Below are 21,705 nucleotides of genomic sequence, written 5' to 3'. Positions count from 1 at the left end.
TCTACCCATGAGATGATAGAGAATGCATCGTTTGAATGGATTACCCTGGCCTAAAACCTTCCTGATGTGGCGTCATAAGTATTTGTGTCAGAAATCTTAGCTTACAATTTTCAGTAAGAGAAAGTCGTCCTGGAGATTACTGTCAGTTATGAGCTTGCAAATTAACGTTGTAAAATCTATTTCTAAAGTCTTAATTTATGGAACGGACGCCCCTGATTTATAGTGACAACTTGACAGTGTCTCATGGGAAGGAGCACTTGCCCAGCCAACAAAGCAGGCAGGCCCGACTGCCAAGTTGTCAACCCCAGAGCATGTGTGGGGGACCCCCTGCGCTGAGAGTGCGGCGCCCTCCCAGGTTCTTCCAAGACCTGTGGACTACTGGTGACACAGGATTTTGCAAAGACTGCGGATTTTCCCAGCAGGCCTTCTACCCCAGCGTGCTGGCGGGAGGGCGTGAAGATGCGCAGCTGCAGGGCATTCTCGGGTTTTCCCACCCGCGTTCCCGCCACGCTCTGGGCAAGTTGGTTTAACAGCACACAGATGTTCACGAGACCTTCACTTGACCTTCAGCAGAGCATCTCCCTGGGCAATTCTGGTCGCTCTGGGGTACGACAGGGGCACCGGGTGCGAGTCACCCCCTTGCAGGTTGCACTCTGCGTGGTTGCTGGGGGCCCTGCAGGGGGCTGGACTGCCCGTGCATTAAAGATGCGTGAATTTTACACATAACCTATGTTATATAACTGTTATATATAACTGCGAGGCACACACCAAGGTGTTGTGTTTTGTTTTGTTTTGTTTTACACACAGTTTTATTGGAAGGAGCTTGTTATGTACAAGACAGTTTTTTGGTTAGTATTTTATTTAAAAATTCAAAATCATCAATTTAAGCTATCTTTTAATCTTTCTTTCTTTCCTCTCTTTTTTAAAATTTTTTTTGGCAAGCCCAACAGACTGACTGTCCTTGTTTCTATGGAAGAGACAGAGAGAGAGAATTGGTGTGCCACGGCCTCCAGCCACTGTAATCAAACTCCAGGTGCATGCACCACCTAGCGTGCATGTGCAATCTTGCACACTTGTGTCACCTGTGTGCCTGGTTTACATGGAACCTGGAGAGCAGAACATGAGTACTCAGGCTAGGCAGGCAAGCCCCTTAATGGCTAAGCCATCTCTCCAGCACCTTCTCTTTCTTTTGGAGGCAATGTCTCACTTTAGCTTAGGTTGGCCTTGAACTCATGGTGATCCTCCTACCTCAGCCTCCCAAGTACTAGTATTAAAAGTGCATGCCACCATTTCTGATTAAAATAAAGGAAACAATTTATAGTTCATTCTGTCCCTCGGAATTAACTTAGCTAAGACTTCAGGAGGACTCTACCCTAAGTGGTTTTTCAGAAGCCAGAACAGACTTTTGACAGAGTCTACGTATTGTATTCACGTCGCAAGCACACACACAGACTTGCACAAAGTGTAAAACAAGTTCACTAATAATGCTACTCATCAGCCTGAAACCTCACCCTAAGTAAGTTCTGAGGTGAGGAAGCTCAGATGCCAGCTGACAGCTCAGACTCGGGCTGCCTGATTAGAGGGACAGCATAGGAGTGGAGTTGCCCGCAGTAGGAGTCATACTTAGGTGAACAATTAGCCAAAAATAATCATATCAGTAAAAGACAATACTCTCCCCTTCAGATCAGAGATTAGACATAAATGGTCCAAGCAATTTTATTCAGCATTTTAGTACCAGATGTGATAGCAGGGCAGCTAGGCAAGAAAGTACAAATAGATCAATTGTAAAGGAAGAAATAATAAAACCATCTCTATTCTAAGATGACATGACCTTATAGATTAAAAATAATAATAATAATAATCATCATCATCATCATCCTTAGGGATCCACTAAAAACTGTTAGAGCAAAGCAATTCAACAGCTTTTCAGAATCCAGAGACCAACATACAAAATCAGCTAGAGGGGAAGGGTATGATGGGGCACTCTGGTCATCCAAACACATCAGATGCTGAAGCAAGAGGATCGTGAGCTTGGGGCAGCCTGGGCTACACAGCGAGTTCAGATCAGCCTAGGCCATGTCTCAAGATTGTCTCAAAAAGAACAGAAATGAAAAAGAATTGCATTTCTACACAGTAACAACAAACAAGCAAAGTGAAATTAAATAGTATCATGTAAGATGACCTCAGAAAGAATTTTTCAATTAGGAGCAAACAAAAGAAAATATATGTCATGGCTGTAGTTAAATATCCTATAAGAAATTATGTAAGGGAAGAAGGACATTCTTTTGTTTACAGTTTGAAGGGATGCAGTCCGTCATGGTAGGGAGGGCATGGGAGCAGGGGTGTCTCACGGCTGGGTTTACAGAAGCGCAAGAGCCAGCCATTACACAGGGAGATAGTCAGCAGTCAAAAAGCAGAGACATGGGCTGGAGAGGTGGATCAGCAATTAAATGTACTTGCTTGCAAAGCCTGACAGGTAGGGTCTGATTCCCCAGTATCCACGTAAAGCCAGATGCACAAAGGGATGCATGCATCTGAAGTTTGTTTGCAGTGGCAGGAGGCCCTGGCACTCCCATCTCTTTTTCTCATTCCGCTTATAAATCAATAAATAGAAATATATTTTTTAAAAACTAAATACCTGGGCTGAAGAGATGGCTTAGCAGTTAAGTGCTTGCCTGTGAAGCTTAAGGATCCAAGCTCGAGGCTCAATTCCCCAGGACCCACGTTAGCCAGATGCACAAGGGGGCACACGCTTCTGGAGTTCGTTTGCAGTGGCTGGAAGCCTTGGCGCACCCATTTTCTCCCTCCCCCTCTGTCTCTCTTAAATAAATAAACAAAAATAAACAAAAAAAACCTAAATACCTAAAAAATATCCTACATTCACAGCTTATAAAATTCAGTATTAAGATGGCAGTACTCTCCAAGATGATCTACAGAGTCAGTGCAACAGTTATTGAAATTTCAGCTGAATTCCTTGTGTGGACTTGGTACGAACTCAAAGCTTATGTGGAAATTCAAAGAACAAAAACAACCACGACTGGGAGAAAAAAGTTGGAGAACTGCTTCATCCCCATTGTATACTTGTTTGGGAGCAGCAGCAATGAAGGACACCCAGCAGGGGCGCAAGGACAGACATACAGAGCACGCAACAGAGCAGGAGAGCTGTATGAGCCTGTTCCTCGATGGGCATCTCAGTCGTGATAAAGATGCCACAACAAGGAAGCGTGGAAAGAACCTGTCCCACTGATGGGAAGCTGTGTACAAAATAATGAAGCCGGGCTGGAGAGGCTTAGCGGTTAAGGCACTTGCCTGTGAAGCCTGAGGAACCATGTTCGACTCTCCAGATCCCACATAAGCCAGATGCACAAAGGTGAGGCGCAAGCCCCTGGAGTTCAATTTCAGTGGCTGAGGCCCTGAGGCAACAACTCTCTCTCTCTCTCCAAAAATAAATAAATAATAAAAATTTAAAATGAGGCTGGGGAGATAGCTCAGCAGTTGTCTCAGCAGTTATAGGTGCTTGCTTGGAAAAGCCTGCCAATCTGGGATTGACTTTAAATAACCCCATAAAGCCAAAAGCACAAAGTGGCGCTTGTATTTGGAGGTCAATTGCAGCAGCAAGAGGCCCCGGCACACACGTTTAAGAAATAAAGCTGGACTCTCATTTCACACCACAGGTAAAAGTCAATCCAACCGATCAAAGCCCTAAGTGTCAACATTAAATATATAAAGCACAGCCTAGTAGGCAGAACAGGGCGCATGCAGGAAGGAAGAACCACAGCAGGGGGGGACGGGGCGGGCATGCTACCACCCGGGTGCACGGTGAGGACCTGGCAGACACGACAATGAAGACATCAAACGCTTGTCCAGAGTAGAGAATGCAGGGAGCCCTACGTGAGGCCCTTACACGAGTCCACCCTGTCACTGCTGCCATGCAACTGGACAGTTCAGAACTTTCCAGAATCTGTCCACTCCTTGGTGTCCAGTGGTTGCTGCGGTGAGCAGACTCTGCTCCTGCAAATCAACTGTGGGTGGAGGTGGGGGGCAGGTAGTCTTCTCATTGCAAGGTAATGGTAGTGTATGTAAGTTTTGGAATGAGAAAAAAGAAACATTTCGCTTACCATGAATCTGCGCCCCATCCACTTCCGCTGTGCAGCTTCCATGAAAGTCCACAGCCAGCAACTCAGAGGCCACATTTCAGTCCACAGCCGGAGATGGGCTCAGTGAGCTCGTTACTGCTGTCGTTTTTGGTGTCGGAGATCAAGCCCAGAGTCCCCTGTGTGCTAGGAAAGCACGCAGCCGTTGAGCTCTATCTGCAGCATGCTCGGTCAACTTAACCCTGATAGAAATTCCCCAACACTCGATCTAACATCCCTCCTTTGGTATGGTACGCATATCCACTGCCTGCAAAGAAAACAATGGTTCTTTTTAAAATATACTCTTCATCAGACTGTGTTGAACCTACATCTCAAAACTCGGAGCTGTTGGAAAGTGGTGATGTATAATTTTATATATAGCATAATCTGCCAGACAAAAGAAAGCCACTGTTTATTCGCTTGCGATTCAGTGGCTAGAGATCCAGTTCTCACTGCTTTCCCCATAGCTACCACAAATGAAGTCCCCTCGTGCTCAGTAATCAAGGGGCTTCCAGTGCTGCCAATGGCTCGCCCAGTCTTCTTCCTTCTGATGCAGGCTACCCACATGTCAACATGCTCGTAAGCAAAACAAACATCTGCTGTTGCTTTAAATACATGTGTCGAAAACTTGAAATGGGGAGTTTACAGCGATGGTACATCCTTAGTTACTGAAAGGAAACATGAGGAAGCTTTGTTTATTTTTGCTAAACACATCGTCATCCAAACAAGATGGGAAACTGGGAGGTGAAAATCCTTTCACCTAACCCATGAGGAAGAATTGCCTTTCTTCATAAGCACAGGGGAAAATACTTCTTGCCATTGCAATGTTTCCCGGTGCCATCCCTCTGCCAACCTCCTCGGTCACCATGGCAACCAGTCACCTTGGACAGTCAATGTGGTACTGTTGTTCAGACTGTCCCAGAGAAGTCTTTTTCTTTGTCACCATCTCGATACAACACACCTGACGTAAAGCTTCAAGGGACCAGGAGGATCCCACACGGTAGCTTTCTCAGGATGTCTCCAGCACTTCTGTGGAAGCCGGTCACTAGGAGTCAATCCTCCCAAACGGTGTGTCACTGTGCCCTCTGTGACAGGCCCTGCAAGTTCCACGCGCAGCACTCATATGTGGCACTTGCTGACCGGGGGACATCAGCCTTATGTGAGTGATGAGGGAACATAGGTTCTGGAAGGAGATCACAGTACTGGATCCACAGCCATTTTCCCCTTAGCTGCTCACCTCATTGACCAGGATGCTTTGTTCCATCCAGTGACCCCTGGGGAAGATCAGAGAGTCATTAATATGTTGCCCTTGATACCCCATGCTGGCTGTCAGGGATCCGGAGGGTTCCTGTCTCTAGCTTCTCATCAACATGGCTCTGTGGCATTGGGCAGAGCACACACTGAAGCGCTCTGCCGTTATTAACCTTGTTCAAACATTCTTTTTTTAATTGTTTTTGTTGTTGTTATTTCAAGGTAGGGTTTCACTCTAGCTTGGGCTAACCTGGAATTCACTATGTAGTCTCAGGGCGGCCTCACACTCATGATGCTCCTCCTACCTCTGCCTCCCGAGTGCTGGGATTAAAGGCGTGCACCACCACACCTGGCTGTTCAAACACTTATAACAGGGATTTCAGGCTTTATAACTGATATATTAAAAAAAAAATCAACCTACAGACTTTGCTACCTGTAACATTTGCTGGGCTTGTTATTGTTTATTTCTCAATATACCTGGCAACACCTATAATCCAGTTCAACAGTACTTGAGTGTCCCTGTAGAGGGGATCCAAACAACACTTGGCTGCTGGTTACCCTAAATTATTTTCTACATGATCAAATGCATTAGGAAGTTTTAATGTCGTTTGACATTATCATGTCAGAATAAATAATAAGTATTGGTAAGAAATTGCCTAATATCTGGAACTGCCTGTGGTTTTTATTTTTAAAAACTCGCATTTAAATAATCCCTAGAAAAGCTATTTAAGAAGTTTTCCTATCTCTCTAACATTGAGGTCTCTGATGGCTTGTGTTTTTCCTTCTTTTAAACAACTTTGTTGAGCTATAATTCACAGGCTGCCTGATTCATTCATCTAAAGAAGTCTTCAGAAATTCTAGACTGATCAACACCCAGTATCTATTTCAGCTAAGGCATTTGCCATGGGCTCTGGGCAGCTCCTGGCCTGGAGGTGCCACCAGGAGGGCAGGGAAGAGTGGTGGAAGCAGAGCTGCCACCGCACAGTCTGGGTTCTAGTCCAGGTGTCTTTTAGGATCCTAGTTTTGTCACGTAGAAATAAGAATATGGACAGTCCCCACGTTGTAGGGGTGCTCAAATCTAATTCATACTGCTCATATTGCAAGCTGACTCTAGTTCTTGGAATAAACATCCAGGTTAAATGTTTGCTTTTTACAGGACACAATTGGAAAATAATCAGCATTCTATTGTGAGGCAGAGAGACAAAACAAGTTGAAAACAAATCAAGTCAAAATTCAATTTAAAATATGATTCCTTGATCCTGCCTTTGACCCTCTGCTACACAGGAGTATAAATAGCTTACAGAAAGTAGAAATAAAGCCAAAGATCTCTAAATGTGTATTAGTCATGCTGTTTTCTGGGTCACCTCTCTGCCACTCAGAGATGCTGGCTCAGGGGGGTGTAAATGAAATTTAATATTTTCTTTAGAAAGACAGAGTGAGAGAGTGCTTTTCTCTAAAGAGGAAATCATATTGCGAAATGGGAGTTGCAACCTACTTTATGGTGGGGAGTGTTTTGGGCAGCATGGCTACTGAAGGTGACTGAGATGAAGAGCCCTGGAAAGAGTTCCTAAGGTGACTGTGTTTGACCTTGTCTAGTGCCTTGATCAGCTTCCAGAATATAATTTTGGGGGGTTGAACAGATGTCAGTTAAAGGCATTTACTTGCCAAGCCCAGTGGCCTGGATTTGATTCCCCACTACCCACATGAAGCCAGATGCACAAAATGGTGCATGCATGCATCTGCAGTTCACTTGCAGTGGCAAGAGGTCCTGGTGTGCCCATGCCCATTCTCTCTCTTTCTGCTTGCAAATAAACCAATACATATGTGTATGTGTGTGTAATTGTTTTCTAAAATTAGACTTATTAGTATTCAAATGGTGATGAGCCATTTATGTGAATTGAAAAGGAACAATTGTAGTTTTGGTCACTTGCTTTGGTCTTAGCAAAATAAAATTTAGAAGGATTTCTGCCTTCTATCTCTTAAGGAGCCAAGCAGCACAATGTCAGCAGATAGCTGCACGTGTCTTCATAAGAATAAACCTTCTGGGCTGGAGAGATGGCTTAGCGGTTATACGCTTGCCTGTGAAGCCTAAGGACCCCGGTTCAAGGCTCGGTTCCGCAGGTCCCACGTTAGCCAGATGCACAAGGGAGCACACATGTCTGGAGATCGTTTGCAGAGGGTGGAAGCCCTGGCGCGCCCATTCTTTCTCTCCCTCTGTCTTCCTCTCTGTGTCTGTCGCTCTCAAATAAATAAATTAATTAATTAAATTCAAAAAAAAAGGAATAAACCTTCACCAGGCGTGGTGGCACACGCCTTTAATCCCAGCACTCAGGGGGCAAAGGTAGGAGGTTCTCCATGAGTTCGAGGCCACCCTGAGACTCCATAGTAGATTCCAGGTCAGCCTGGACTAGAGTGAGACCCTACCTCGAAAAACCAAAAAACTAAAATAAAATAAAATAAACTGTCCCTGCATAGCCAGGCCATGAAACCTTGCTTTCCTGGGGAAAAAAAAAAAAAATGGTAAACAAACAAAAACCCTCCATATATCTACATAGTATTTGAAGTCAAGTTTTTATTGTACTGTATGATCCACAGACCCTGCAAAGCATCAGGAAGTGTTTTCTAGCCTTTCTGCCATTTGGGCTGTGAGTAGAACATATTGAGCAACAGTAACAACAACAAATTAGTCCTTGGAAGAAATGAGTGGTCGTAAAGATCAGTAGTGGTAGGGGTAAAATAATCGACCCCCCAGTCTTGTACTGTAAGTAAATATGACAATAGCCATGCCGGCGTTTCGTGCTGGCGTTTCCTCCGCTTCCCACTTCCTGTTGTTTTTTCTGGCTTTAGAGAGGGGTCCGCGCTTCCGTAGTGAACGCTTCACTCGTCCTCCGAGCTGCTCCTCCTCTGTGTCTGTTACCAAATACCCAGTTTCCAAATTGAGTTTTTAATTGTTTAACTGGCTTGTTCCAGCTTCAACAGTATAGTCATGACTTCTGTTGTGTGTATACACGTGTGAACGGGAAGCATCCTCTTCATGTTGTTGGATCATGAGACCCGAGGCCATTTTTTGAACAATAAGCTCACTTCAAAACCCATGATGGCAGCCGGGAAGATGGCTCAGTGGGAAAAGTGCTAATGTACAAATATAAGGACCTGAGTTCAGATCCTCCCCAGAACCCGTGCAAAGCTGGGTGTGGCAGCTGACCCAGTGCTCAGGAGACAGACAGGTGAACTGCTGGGGCAAGCTGGCTAGCGAGGCTTAGCCAGATGGGTGAACTGGAATTGGTTTTGTTTGACACTGTATCAATAAGTAAGGTAGACAGCAATTGAGGAAGATTGGAAGGCTGGCCATTAACCAATGGCCTCCACACTCATGCACACACATGTGCACCCACACACGCATACATACACACATTCATATGTGAAAAACAACACATGATGAATGTTACTCATACAAAAAATTACTCCTTAGTGAACCAAGGGGGTTCCACCCAATGAGACTGAAGAAAACCACAAGCACCCAGGTGCTGAGGGGAAAGTGCAAGTCTCCCTGTGAGTATCACCCCAGGACAAGGCACAGCAGGCAATGGAGAAGGCTCGGCAAGCGCCGTTACCAAGGCAATGACGTCAACCCCACTAAGGAGAGTTCAGGAGAGCAGCCAGAGGAAGCATTAGAGGAGAGCACTGGGGACAGCCATGCCAATCAATCATGTCTGTGAACACTCAGCCGGGTGACCATGACTTCACCTTGTCAGCCTGAGATGAGATTATGTGTGATGATAGTCATGCTTACTACAAAGCATGAGAAAACTTTTGAACCCTCACTCATTCTGATGGAACAAAAACGTTCATAAAACTAAAAGCCAGTCTCATTGCCACCTTAAAATTAGTTTATTAGGGCTGGAGGGATGGCTTAGCGGTTAAGCGCTTGCCTGTGAAGCCTAAGGACCCCGGTTTGAGGCTCGGTTCCCCAGGTCCCACGTTAGCCAGATGCACAAGGGGGCACACATGTCTGGAGTTCGTTTGCAGAGGCTGGAGGCCCTGGCGTGCCCATTCTCTCTCTCTCCCTCTATCTGTCTTTCTCTCTGCGTCTGTCGCTCTCAAATAAATAAATAAATAATTTTTTAAAAATTAGTTTATTAAATCTCTGATAGGAAACCCTTTAAAGGATTTTTGATTGTTCTGACAATCTAAACTCAACATATGACTAGGGAACTTTTTATTGCTGATTGTCACTTTCTTCTTTGTTGACAGAGAGTGGCATGACATGACATCATCGTGAGATGTGGTGAGTTGTTTTAATTGAGGGAAATGGAATCCTTAAGGGACATTCATGCCCTGGGCCAGTCCTAGAAGGATGCACACAAGTGAATGAACTTGTTCCTTAACCACAGAGAGGTTTGTGAGAACAGAAACCATTTCACTGTGTGTGGGAACTCTCAGTAAATGTGTCACCATTCTCTGGTTCCAAACTTTTTAATGTTTCTAACTTCGTGGGCTTTTCTTTTCCCTCTTCCCGCTTGGGAAGGAAAATGCCATCATCACTTCCGTCGTTCTCATCATTGTCTAAGATCTATGTTACTAAATGAAGTCCATGGCTACAAGTCCAACCTTCAAGACTGCATTGCAGCCGGCTCACAGCATGGCAACAGCAGAAGCTGTGCACTGGTCACACAAGCAAACTTACGGCTGCCGGCCCGGCACGCTGCTTCCTGCAGGGCGTAAGCTGAGCCTTGTCATTAAGTTATTTGCTGCGTACTTTCCCCCACACTCTGAGTGCTAGAATGCTGCTCTTGAGAAACACCCCGGGGTCTGGAGGGATGGCTTAGTATTTAAAGCGTTTGTCTGCAAAACCAAAGGATCCCAGTCCAATTCTCCAGAACCCACCGAAGCCAGATGCACAAGGGGCACACACATCTGGAGTTCCTTTGCAGTGGCTGGAGGCCCTGGCAGGCCCATTCTCTCTGTCTCTCTGTCTCTCTCCTCCCTCTCTCTCTCTTTCTTCCTCCTCCTCTCCCTATTTCTCTCCAATAAATAAAACATATTTTTTAAAAAAGAGGAACACTCTGTCTAAAGAAAATCATTCCTTAGTGTTGCAGTCCGGTTCACATTGCTGGTAGAAATCACCCAACCAAAAAAAAGAGATTTATTTTGGCTTACAGGCTCGAGGGGAAGCTCCACGATGGCAGGGGAAAACGATGGCATGAGCAGAGGGTGGACATCACCCGCTGGCCAACAGAAGGTGGACCACATCAACAGGAGGGTGTGCCAAACACTGGCATGGGGAAACTGGCTATAAAGCCCATAAGCCTGCCCCCAACAATACACTCCCTCCAGGAGGCATTAATTCCCAAATATCCATCAGCTGGGGAGCTAGCATTCCCAACACCTAAGTTTATGGGAGACAACTGAATCAAACCACCACATTCTGCCCCTGGCCCCCATAAACTGATAACCATACATGATGTAAAATGCAATGCATTCTTCTAACTTTAAAAGTCCCCATAGTTTTTTATCAATTCCAGTGATGTTCATACATCCCCATAGTCCAAGATCTTTTACCTGAGCCATAATACCAAAAAATAACCTCAAAAAAAAAAACCATAGTGACACAGCATAAATATTCACACTGCAAAAGATGGCACTGGGCATAGCAAAGAAACATTCAACCAATACAAGATTTAAAACAACCATGGCAAATATCAAACTCTGTAGCTTCAAGTCTAGCAACTCTAACCAGTGACAAATCTCCAAGTCCAATAATTCTAACCAGCAACAAGTCTCTGGCATTCCAATTCTGCCCCTCCAGCTAGGCTACTCACAGTCCTGGGAAACTTCATTGGGGCGGCAGCTCCTTGGCAGCTATCTCATGGTCCTGGCATCTCCACTGGGTCTCCACTGCAAGCCACGGTTCATCCTCATGGCCCCATGGGATCTCTATGCAGGCAACCAGCAAAACCGCTTCACACTGCCCATGGCCATTTCCAAAACAAGACCGTGTTGCAAACTCAGTGACCCCCTTTCCAGCATTTCTTATACTCCACGATACCAGGTAGGGTGCCGATTTGTTAATCCGGGGGGGAATAAAGCAGACTTTGAAGAACAGGACTCCTTGAGCACTCAGGCCCCTTCAGAAGAGTCTACATTCTTCTTGTTGCCCTAGCACAGGTCAGCTAGCCCAGTCTCAAAGGTTGTAATATCTCAGTTGCAGCTGAATGGGGAACAATTCACCCAAAGATTTTTCTTTCTGTGCCATATCCCTCTGCTCATACCAGTTCATTTCTATGCAAAGCAACCCTGCACAACTTCTCAGGACATGGGCACAAGAGCAAGCTTCTCACACAAACTGCTATCCCAGTCCAAGCAAAGCTCTTTCTCACCCTCATAAGCCAATCCTCACAGTCCATAGTTCTTATTGCATTCAGGTCTTGCAGCTCAGACCAGAATAGTCCACTAAGCTGTATTTACAGCATTGCAAGGCATCTCTTAGGCCAATGTTTCAAATCCTCCCACATTCCTCTTGAAAATCAGTTCCAAAAGGCCAAAGCCACACAGTCAGGCATCTATCAGCAATCCCACTCCTAGATACCAATTTACTGTTGCAGTCCGGTTCACATTGCTGGTAGAAATCACCCAACCAAGAGCAGCTTCTGGGAAAAAGAGATTTATTTTGGCTTACAGGCTCGAGGGGAAGCTCCACGATGGCAGGGGAAAACGATGGCATGAGCAGAGAGTGGACATCACCTTCTGGCCAACATAAGGTGGACCATAGCAACAGGAGGGCATGCCAAACAATGGCATGGGGAAACTGGCTATAAAACCCATAAGCCCACCCCCAACGACACACTCCCTCCAGGAGGCATTAATTCCCAAATATCCATCAGCTGGGGAGCTAACATTCCCAACACCTAAGTTTATGGGGGACACCTGAATCAAACCACCACACTTAGCTAATGCTGTCTCCAACCATGTTTGCTTCCTTTTTAAGTGTGTGTGTGTGTGTGTGTGTGTGTGTGTTATATGTGATGTATGTGACGTATGCACATGTGTGGACAGATGCACATGCCCCATGCACATGTGCAGAGACCAGAGGAAAATGTCAGGTGTCTTCCTCTATTGCTCTTCTGCCTGATTTCCCTGAGGCAATTTCTCACTGAATCTGGGGTTTTCCTTGAGCTCTATGGATCCTCCTGTCACCATGCCACCGTCCGTCTAGTGCTGGGATTACAGGTATGTGTGGCCATTCCTGACTTTCATGATGTGGATGCTGGCAATCAGACTCTACAAGCACTCTTGCCCACAAGCCAGCTCCCCAGTCCCCCATATTTGTTTCTTAAGGGCTCTCAGGACGTGTTTGAGTATTAAAGGTAGCCGCAAGAAAGAAGCTATTCACCTGTGCTTAACCCAGCATTTCCTACACATGACCAAGCGGCAGACTCCCCACTCTACCTTGCTCATTTAAGAAAGGCAGTGGGGCAGTAGCCCATTCAGCAAGACACTGTGAGGAATGCTGTTGACCATCAGGGGAAGGATCAGGGGATGCCTTATGTTACATCCATCCAAAGCTTAACATCTTAATCACTCTGCTGTGACTCCAGGACCAAACCTGGAAAGCTTGCAGAGCTTGCAATGGTGAACTTCTGTAAAGGCATTGGCAAGGTGTAGTGTGGACCAGCCAGACTGAGCATGCAGGTGGAGAGCCCTCTAGAAGGACTGTGTCTCCCAGCTGGGTGCATTGCTCAGAACACTCTGGGGTGGGGAAGACGGGAAACATTGAGTCACCGGGTTGTAATGGAACCCGAGGTCGACACAGTTGGCCTGTTTGCTCCCTCGGCATCCTGCTGCCCAAGTCAAATGCTGATGAAGTTTGCCTCAACCAGAAACTCGTCTCCACAGAATATTAAAATTAATAACCACCTACTCACATAGTCACGAGGCAAATGTCACCAGCCTCCCACATGCTTCAGATTCCTGCAGCGGGAGATGCACCCTGGCTCAGTGGCTTTACCTACGACCACTGGGGCATCCAGGCACCCCTTGCACAAGACAACAGAATCCCTTGCTTTTGCACAAGCACAGCCCTCCATCTGAACAATGTGCAGGAGTTTTTTGTTTCGGGTAATGCTAAGAGTCTTGTCCAATTTCATCTTTCTTCTGCCAGCAGAATCTGCCTGGCATACTTCTTAGGACTGGAATCCTCACAAAACACTTGGAAAACTATTTAAGCAATACACAGCGATGTGAGAAAACACATTGGCTTTCCAGAGTCAGGCAGACATGGAGGAGGAAGGAGTGCCCAGGCTTCTGCAGACAGACCAACTCTGCACCAGCCGGGAAGCAGAGGGTTAGCACGTTGCCTTACCCCAGAACTCTAAGACACCCCGTTGTCACCATCTGACGTAGCTGTTTCTGCTGCCTTGGAGCAGAAAATTTGGCGTTTAACAAGCCTTTTCCATCTCTGTCACCCAATGTACCAAAAATAAACCATTGGGACTGCTGTTTGTGTAGAAAAGCCAAGATAATAAAAACAGGATCCATGCTTGTCACGTCGCTGGGCAATTAAATGTTGCTCTGGCTCTGTTGTGACCTGCCAGTTTAATTTGGAGACAGAAAAAACTTCTACTGAAAAGCCAAGGAGTCCAAGCTGCATGGGTTTCAAAGGAGCTCGGGAGGGTGGTTTTGAGACACGGGTGAGGCAGCCAGATGAAGACAACCCAGTGACTCCCTGCAAATACCGTCTGCACAGTTTTTCACTGTGCCAAGACAGTGAATTCAGGTAACAACTTGTCCCTCCACCAATTACAAGTAAATAAGTTTTTAATATTTTATTTTTATTTATTTGAGAGAAAGAGAGAGAGAATGGGCACACCAGAGCCCCCAGCCACTACAAACAAACTCTAGATGCATGCACCACCATGTGCATCTGGTTTACATGGGTACTGAGGAATCAAACCTGGGTTTTTAGGCTTTGCAGACAAATGCCTTAACTGCTAATGCATTTCTCCAGCCCCTAAAATATTTATTTTTTTAAAGCCAGGCACAGTGGTGCACAGTCCTGAAGAGTCAGATACAGGAGAATCCCGGGAGCTTAGTGGCTAGCTGGTCTAGCTGAAGTGGTGAACTTTAGGTTCAGGGAGAGACCCTGTGTCACAGAATAGGATGGAGAGCTTTGGAGGAAGACACCTAATGTCAACTTGTAGCTCCATGCACACGTGCGTGTTCACCTATGTACACACACACACACACACACTGGATACAAACACACACAAAAGGGGAAAAAGCATGCCTGAGATCTTCCCACCCTGCTTTGCTCGAGCGGTGTTGTTTGTAAGAGGGGCCCTTCTCTGGGGAGACGCAGTGTTACGAGCTCTGTGAGCCAAGCGCACGCAGCCACTGCATGTGAAGCTACAGAAGGAGGCCTTTGGGATGCTCATAGCCAAGACAGGACTCCTCGGGACAAAAGAGCCCTAGCCAGTCGGGAGGATGGAGTGGCCAGTATTCGTAGCAATGTGCAGGAGCTGTGACCAAGCACAGCCCTCCGCCTGGACAACATGCAGAGAATTTTTGTTTCCAGTAATGCTAAGAATCTCCCTCACTGGGTATCTGATGAGGTGAAAATGTTTAGGTTCACCTAACCCTGTGTGAGCACAGCATTATGTCTATTACAACTTCCTTTAAAGAATTCCTTAAAAAGTCACTTTGGGAGGCTCGGTCCCCTGGCGGCTGTGGGCAGTTGTGGCCCGGTCGCCGGTTGTGCTGCCCTTGCGCGGAGCGAGGTTTCCTGTAAGTGGCCCGCCGTCAACTTCATGCTGCCGCAGGGCCTCCAGAAGGTTGCCTCCTGTCCTGGTCGCCCCGGCTTCCGCCCCCCAACGCGCTCTGTGTCCTGCGTGTTTCCATAACTTCATGTGCATTAGGGGCTTGGGAAATCAGCTGAGAGATCTGCAGCCATTGCGGCTATCTTTAACCCAATCCCACAGACATCGTGGAGGCACCGCGGTCTCCATGACGCCAGTTCCTGGTGGCACTATTAACATGATGGAGCACCTGCTGCGGGGAAGGGTTTTAGCTCCCAGTTTGGAAAGCCTCATCCGCCGTCTTCGAGGCTTGTGTGATAACATGGAACCCGGGACTTTCCTTGACCATGAGATGGTGTTCCTCCTCAAGGGTCAACAGGCCAGCCCATTGGTTCTAAGGGCCCGGCGCTCCAGGGACAGAGCTGGAGCACCCTGGGACAGCCAGAAATGGGAGACAAGAACCGCCACGCTCTGGTGCATAACTATGTGGACATTGCCACATCTGAGAACCTCACTGACTTCATGATGGAAATGGGCTTCCGCATGAACCATGAATTTGTCTCCAGGGGACACTTGTTCCGAAAGGGCATCATGAAGATTATGGTGTACAAGATTTTCTGCGTCCTGGTCCTGGGAACACAGACAGCACTGAGGCCTTGTCCCTCTCCTATCTTGTGGAAATTAAGTGTTGTCGCACCAGCTGGGCAGGACATGGTCTCTGATGACATGAGGAACTTTGAAGAGCAGCTCAAACTGCTGGTTCACCTATGAAAAATAGACCCTAAAAGGCTTATGTGACTGAGAAATCTGTCCATCTCTGGGGCCTGTCCTCACTTGTTAGAAAAAAGATGTTACAGCCGGGCGTGGTGGCACACGCCTTAATCCCAGCACTTGGGAGGCAGAGGTAGGAGGATCGCTGTGAGTTCGAGGCCACCCTGAGACACCATAGTGAATTCCAGGTCAGCCTGGACTAGAGTGAGACCCTACCTCGAAAAACCAAAAAAAAAAAAAAAAAAAGATGTTACAGCCGGGCGTGGTGGCACACACCTTTAATCCCAGCACTCATGACACAGAGGTAGGAGGATCGCTGGGAGTTCAAAGCCACCTTGAGACTACACAGTGAATTCCAGGTCAGCCTGAGCTACAGTGAAACCCTACCTCACAAGTCCCCCCCTCCTCCTCCAAGGAAAAAACACATTACAGGGCTGGGGAAATGGCTCAGCAGTTAAAGGCACTTGCTTGCAAAGCCTGCTGGTTTGGGTGCAGTTTCCCAGTACCCATGTAAACCCTTATGTATTAATGCATGCATGCACATGTGCACAAAGATAAGTTAATATAAAAAAGTGGACACTAAAGAAAAAAGAATAAGTAGATGCTCATTTCACCACTGCGATCCAACCATATTTCTTCAGGAAAGAGAGAGATTTTAGTTGATACGTAACACTGTTTTCTTAAGGTAATTTTCCTTTCATGACTGTCTTTACATTGAAGGCTCAGATAACATGGAGAATTTGTCTAGTCCCTCTACACAGAGAATAAACTGAGATACGCTTTAGAAAGAAAAACTCATCATTATGGGCTGGGGAAATTGCTTAGCAGTTAATGCATTTGCCTGTGAAGCCTAAGGACCTGGTTCCATTCTCCAGGACCCACGTTAGCAAGATACACAAGAAGGTGAGTGCATCTGGAGTTTGTTTGCAGTGGCTAGAGGCCCTGGTGTGCCCAGTCTCTTTATCTGCCTCTTTTTCTCTCTCAAATAAATAAAACTCATCATTGTATATGCTCTCTATTTGTATATAAGGTTTGTAACTTAGTATCCACGATCTTGTATTGTACAATAATAAAAGCTATTAAAAGAAAAAAAAGTCACTTTGGGGGGTTGGAGAGATGGCTTAGTGGTTAAGGCACTTGCCTGCAAAGCCTAAGTACCCAAGCTCGCTTCCCCAGGACCCACGTAAGCCAGATGCACAAGGTGGTGAACGTGTCTAGTGCTCGTTTGCAGTGACTAGAGGCCCTGGTGCACCCGTTCTCTCTCTATCTGCCTCTCCCTCTCAAATAAATAAAATATTTAAAAATCACTTCTTATGTGAGTTTGCTGTAAGTATACATCTTCTTAAAATGTGCACTTTAAAGTTTTTGTAGACCCACGAGTTGCAGGCCACACTGTGTGCTTGTCCTTTAAGCAGACCAGGTTCTAAGATGTTCAGCAGAGACAGGGGAGGTGTTTTCTAGTGGAAAGATGAGTAAGTCAAGAACCACACTGTGTGCTTGTCCTTTAAGCAGACCAGGGTCTGAGATGTTCAGCAGAGACAGGGGAGGTGTTTTCTAGTGGAAAGATGAGTAAGTCAAGAACCACACTGTGTGCTTGTCCTTTAAGCAGACCAGGGTCTGAGATGTTCAGAAGAGACAGGGGAGGTGTTTTCTAGTAGAAAGATGAGTAAGTCAAGAACCACACTGTATGCTTGTCCTTTAAGCAGACCAGGGTCTGAGATGTTCAGAAGAGACAGGGGAGGTGTTTTCTAGTGGAAAGATGAGTAAGTCAAGAACTATCTGTCAGGACAGATTGAAGTTCATTTGATTTGGGCTCCTACAGTATGCCCTACAAAATCCTGTTAGTGATTAATCACTGTAACGTCCTTTTAAAACACCAGAATGCTATTGATACAGCTCAGCCAACGCCCCACTGAGCTGCAGTGAAGTGGTCAGTGACTTGTCTTGGGACCTGTGGACAACTTGAACAGCCACTGTCTTCCCCTCACAGCCCTGTGCACTGTGTCGGGTGTGTGGAGCTCCTCTTGCTGTTCATGGCTTCTTTTCTCTTTTTTTTTTTTTTTTTCTGTGAATTGAGTTTTTAAAAAAATTCATTATGATACTATGTTTAGTGTCCTAAAGTGTTCCAAAGGAAGAAAGCATGTCTTCATTTAAGGCACAAAATAAAGAGATGAAGCTTAATGTACTGATCAGAAAAGGAATAAATTAGTTGTCAAGGGAATAATATCTAATAAACTGGACATCTTAATCTCCTTAGCTAAAACATTGAAAAACTTAAATGCTTAATAAATGCAACTATTTAGTTGATCTTTCCAGGGGCTCATAAGTTGTATCTAGCATAATTTTCTTTAACACAACTGGTAAACTAGTGGCGAGTATATTGGTCTTCCCTGACACCCTCGTCATTGTTATCTGTGACACCGGACAAGCGGGGAAGGTGGGTCTAAAGGCAACATGGAAAACAGAAATAAGCCTAAAGCAGCTATGGCCCAAGGTCGGTAATTTGCATTATATGGTATAGTTCATCAAGTTTTTTCCTTCCGTTAGATCAGGCAGCCTTCACTCTTCTTTAAAGTCAAATGGTTATGGTCCCTACTTGAACAGTTCAGGAAAGGTGGCCGGAAGAAATCAGTCATTTAAAAACTGCCTAGATAAAATGGATACAAATGGCCAATAAACACATGAAACAAATGCTCAGCATCCTTAACCATCAGAGAAATGCAAATTAAAACCACAGGGAGGTTCCTCCTCGCCCACTGAGAGGGTCAGTCATTGAGAAAATAAACGACAATGAATTCTGGCAAGGGTGTGGACTAAAGAGGAGGCTTAGACGCTGCTGGGGAATACAACTGGCTCAGCCACTGTGGAAGTGAGAATGCAGGTGCCTCAAAAACTAAAATTAGGCCTCCCATATATCCAGCTATGCCATTCCCAGGTATTTACCCAAAGGATCCTAAGTCAAAATACAGAAAGATACTTGTACGTTGATATTTATTGCATCACTGTTTGCAATCGCTGAGCTAGGCTATCAACCTAGGTGTCAATCAACATCGAGAGGAATGGATAAACAAAATAAAAGAATAAACCCATGTCATTTGAAGTAAAACAGAGATTATCCTATTGAAGGCACTAAGTCAATCTTAGACAAATATCCTATCTTTTCTCTTATTTGTGGATCCTAGGTTTTAAATAGACACATAAAGCCATATATGTCTATATGGCAAGAAAATCAAAGCAAAACTGTCTCAGTGGTCCAAGAAGACTCACACTAGGGAGGAAGGAAAGGATAAGAGAACAGAGGGGAGATATGCATATCATGTACTTGCATGAAAATATCCTTATGAAACCTAGGACTATGCACAATGATTGTATGTTTTTTGTTTGTTTGTTTGTTTGAGGGGGAAGGGTTGTTGTTTGTTTTTTTTCAAGGTAGAGTCTCACTCTAGCCCAGGCTGACCTGGAATTCACTGTATAGTCTCAGGGTGGCCTCGAACTCTTGGCAATCCTCCTACCCTTGCCTCTTGAGTGCTAGAATTGAAGGCATGTGCCACCACGCCCAGCCTATTTTTAATTATAAATAATTACATCAATCTTGTTAGTAAGAGGCAAACATTTTGAGGAAGTCTATGAATTTTCCAAAAATATAATTCAATTAAACTTGTAGGGAAAGTAGCCCACAGAGGAAATGGTAAATGTGCAGCTGAGGTTTCACTTCACTTTGTTTCATTGACAATTTAGGAAAGAGTTCTCAAAGAGATAAGTCAAATAAACCCAATTTTCAAGAAACTGTGGTTCTGAGATTTTACTTTCTTTTTTAGCTGTCTTTTCCCAAAATGCTGCAGGATGATTTCAGCAAACAAGACCACAACCACCAGGGAGAAACTTACTGTGGTCTCCTTCCTGACCACAGCAGCTGTGTGGAAGCGCTACGGCTCTGCTAAGAGCCGTGAGATTTTATGTCTTTCAACAGAAATTTGCTTATTACAGCATGAGCACCGTGTCCCTGAAGAGCCCAGCATGGTGCACAGCCAATTTAGAATGGATGACATTCGGACATTGTGCAAAACTCGGCTTCCTGAGAGTAATGGAAAAACAAAGTAAAATAAACTAGACTCAGAAAGACAAATATCATATGTTTTTATTCTCATATGTGGAATCTAGTTTTAAAAGAAAAGGACATGCCAGTAGAAAGGGGACACTTGAGAAGAGGAAGGAGTCCGTGGAAGGGGTGGAGGCAGAAAGGACAAATGGGGGCTCAGTATGAATAAAGTACATAAAAGTGGCAACATCCATTATTTTGTACAATAAATTTACACTCATACATGGAAAACTAAAATATACCATTAGGGCTGGAGAGATGGCTTAGCAGTTAAGGCCTGCAAAACCAAAGGACCCAGGATCAATTCCCCAGGACCTATGTAAGGCATATATACAAGGTGGCACATGCGTCTGGAGTTCATTTGCAGGGCTAGAGGCTCTGGCATGCCCATTCTCTCTCTCAAATAAATAAATACATACGTGTGTGTGTGTGTGTGTGTGTGTGTGTGTGTGTGTGTAAAACATTAACTCATTTCTACCATTCTTATTTTCAAAATTCACACTCTACAATCAGGAAGACAGTAAAATGGGTCTATCATCTAGATAGTAAATAGATAGATAGATAGATAGATAGATGATAGATAGATAATGTCTGATTGTCATTCTTGCTAATTAATTTCTTTGAAATTAACTATACTTAAGGAAACATATCTATTTACTACTTGATGAGAAGGAAAACCAAGGGAGAAAGATGATTGAAAATTCATAAACCTGACTTCCAGGGTCCTACAAAGTAAGCAGGGAAACTGTCTCGCTCATGTTAGGCTCGTCACCCATCATGGGACTAGATCTTCTTACTCCTGGGAAGCATTGTGTCTGACTTTAATTCCTCTACTATCATAGAATTATCAGGTCAAGGGGCTTCCCACAAAAGTAGGCCATCCTACTAGTCTGCTGTCTGCATTCTTTGAAACTGGCTCGAATGGCTGAGTTCCCTTCAGCACGGATTGCACTCCACCTTGTCCTCAGGGGAGAGACCTAAAGCCCTCCACGCTGATTTAGGAACACATGACACATTCTCGTGTGCAAGGTCCACTCAACAGCCTGACTTCACACATAGGTTAACCAATGATGACACCATGGAATGAACTGCTTTATCTTCTAAGACAATCTAAAGTAAGACCATTACTGCCTGCTTCTCTCAAGAAATGAGTATTGGAAAGCCGGGCGTGGTGGCGCACGCCTTTAATCCCAGCACTCGGGAGGCAGAGGTAGGAGGATCGCCATGAGTTCGAGGCCACCCTGAGACTACAGAGTTAATTCCAGGTCAGCCTGGACCACAGTGAGACCCTACCTTGAAAAAAAAAAAATGAGTATTGGGAAGCCATTGAGTTAGTGGGGAAATGAGCAAGAGCTGCTTTCTCGGTGAACCTGGTACCAGCGCAGGGTGAAGGAGACAGACACAGAGAACACTCAGCTCCTACCAGATCAGCTATCTAGAGACACAGAGACTCCCAAGACCTCGTCACTGAAATAGACCTAAAATGAACCCAACAGGGATCAGGGAAATTTGTGGAAGAGGGAGCAGAAAGAATGTTAGAGCCATAAGTTGGGTCATTATGCACAGAGACATTGCCTCTCCCCCATAACTGATGGCCACCCCACAATGCAACACCCACCATCCTCGTGGAGGGAGGACAGGGAGAAGGCTAACGATG

General features: G+C 45.4%; 1 protein-coding gene and 1 non-coding gene across 2 annotated transcripts; one reads left to right on the top strand and one right to left on the bottom strand.

Moving 5' to 3' along the window:
• Nucleotides 1–311: 311 nt before the first annotated feature.
• LOC101609683 (mediator of RNA polymerase II transcription subunit 18) lies at nucleotides 312–15,976 on the top strand. Its single transcript, XM_045139599.1, is given in 5 exon segments — nucleotides 312–520; nucleotides 15,362–15,612; nucleotides 15,615–15,803; nucleotides 15,806–15,858; nucleotides 15,860–15,976. Coding segments are annotated over 5 exon segments (819 nt in total).
• Nucleotides 15,977–19,765: 3,789 nt separating this feature from the next.
• LOC123456447 lies at nucleotides 19,766–19,898 on the bottom strand. The gene has a single exon (XR_006634545.1). It is a non-coding gene; the product is annotated as a small nucleolar RNA SNORA16B/SNORA16A family (small nucleolar RNA).
• Between the last annotated feature and the right edge of the window lie 1,807 nt (nucleotides 19,899–21,705).

This window comes from Jaculus jaculus, chromosome 22 (assembly GCF_020740685.1).
Source record: "Jaculus jaculus isolate mJacJac1 chromosome 22, mJacJac1.mat.Y.cur, whole genome shotgun sequence".
Classification (NCBI taxonomy): Eukaryota; Metazoa; Chordata; class Mammalia; order Rodentia; family Dipodidae; genus Jaculus; species Jaculus jaculus.
The sequence above is the reverse complement of the archived record's forward strand: the minus strand, read 5'-3'. Positions and strand labels throughout refer to the sequence as shown.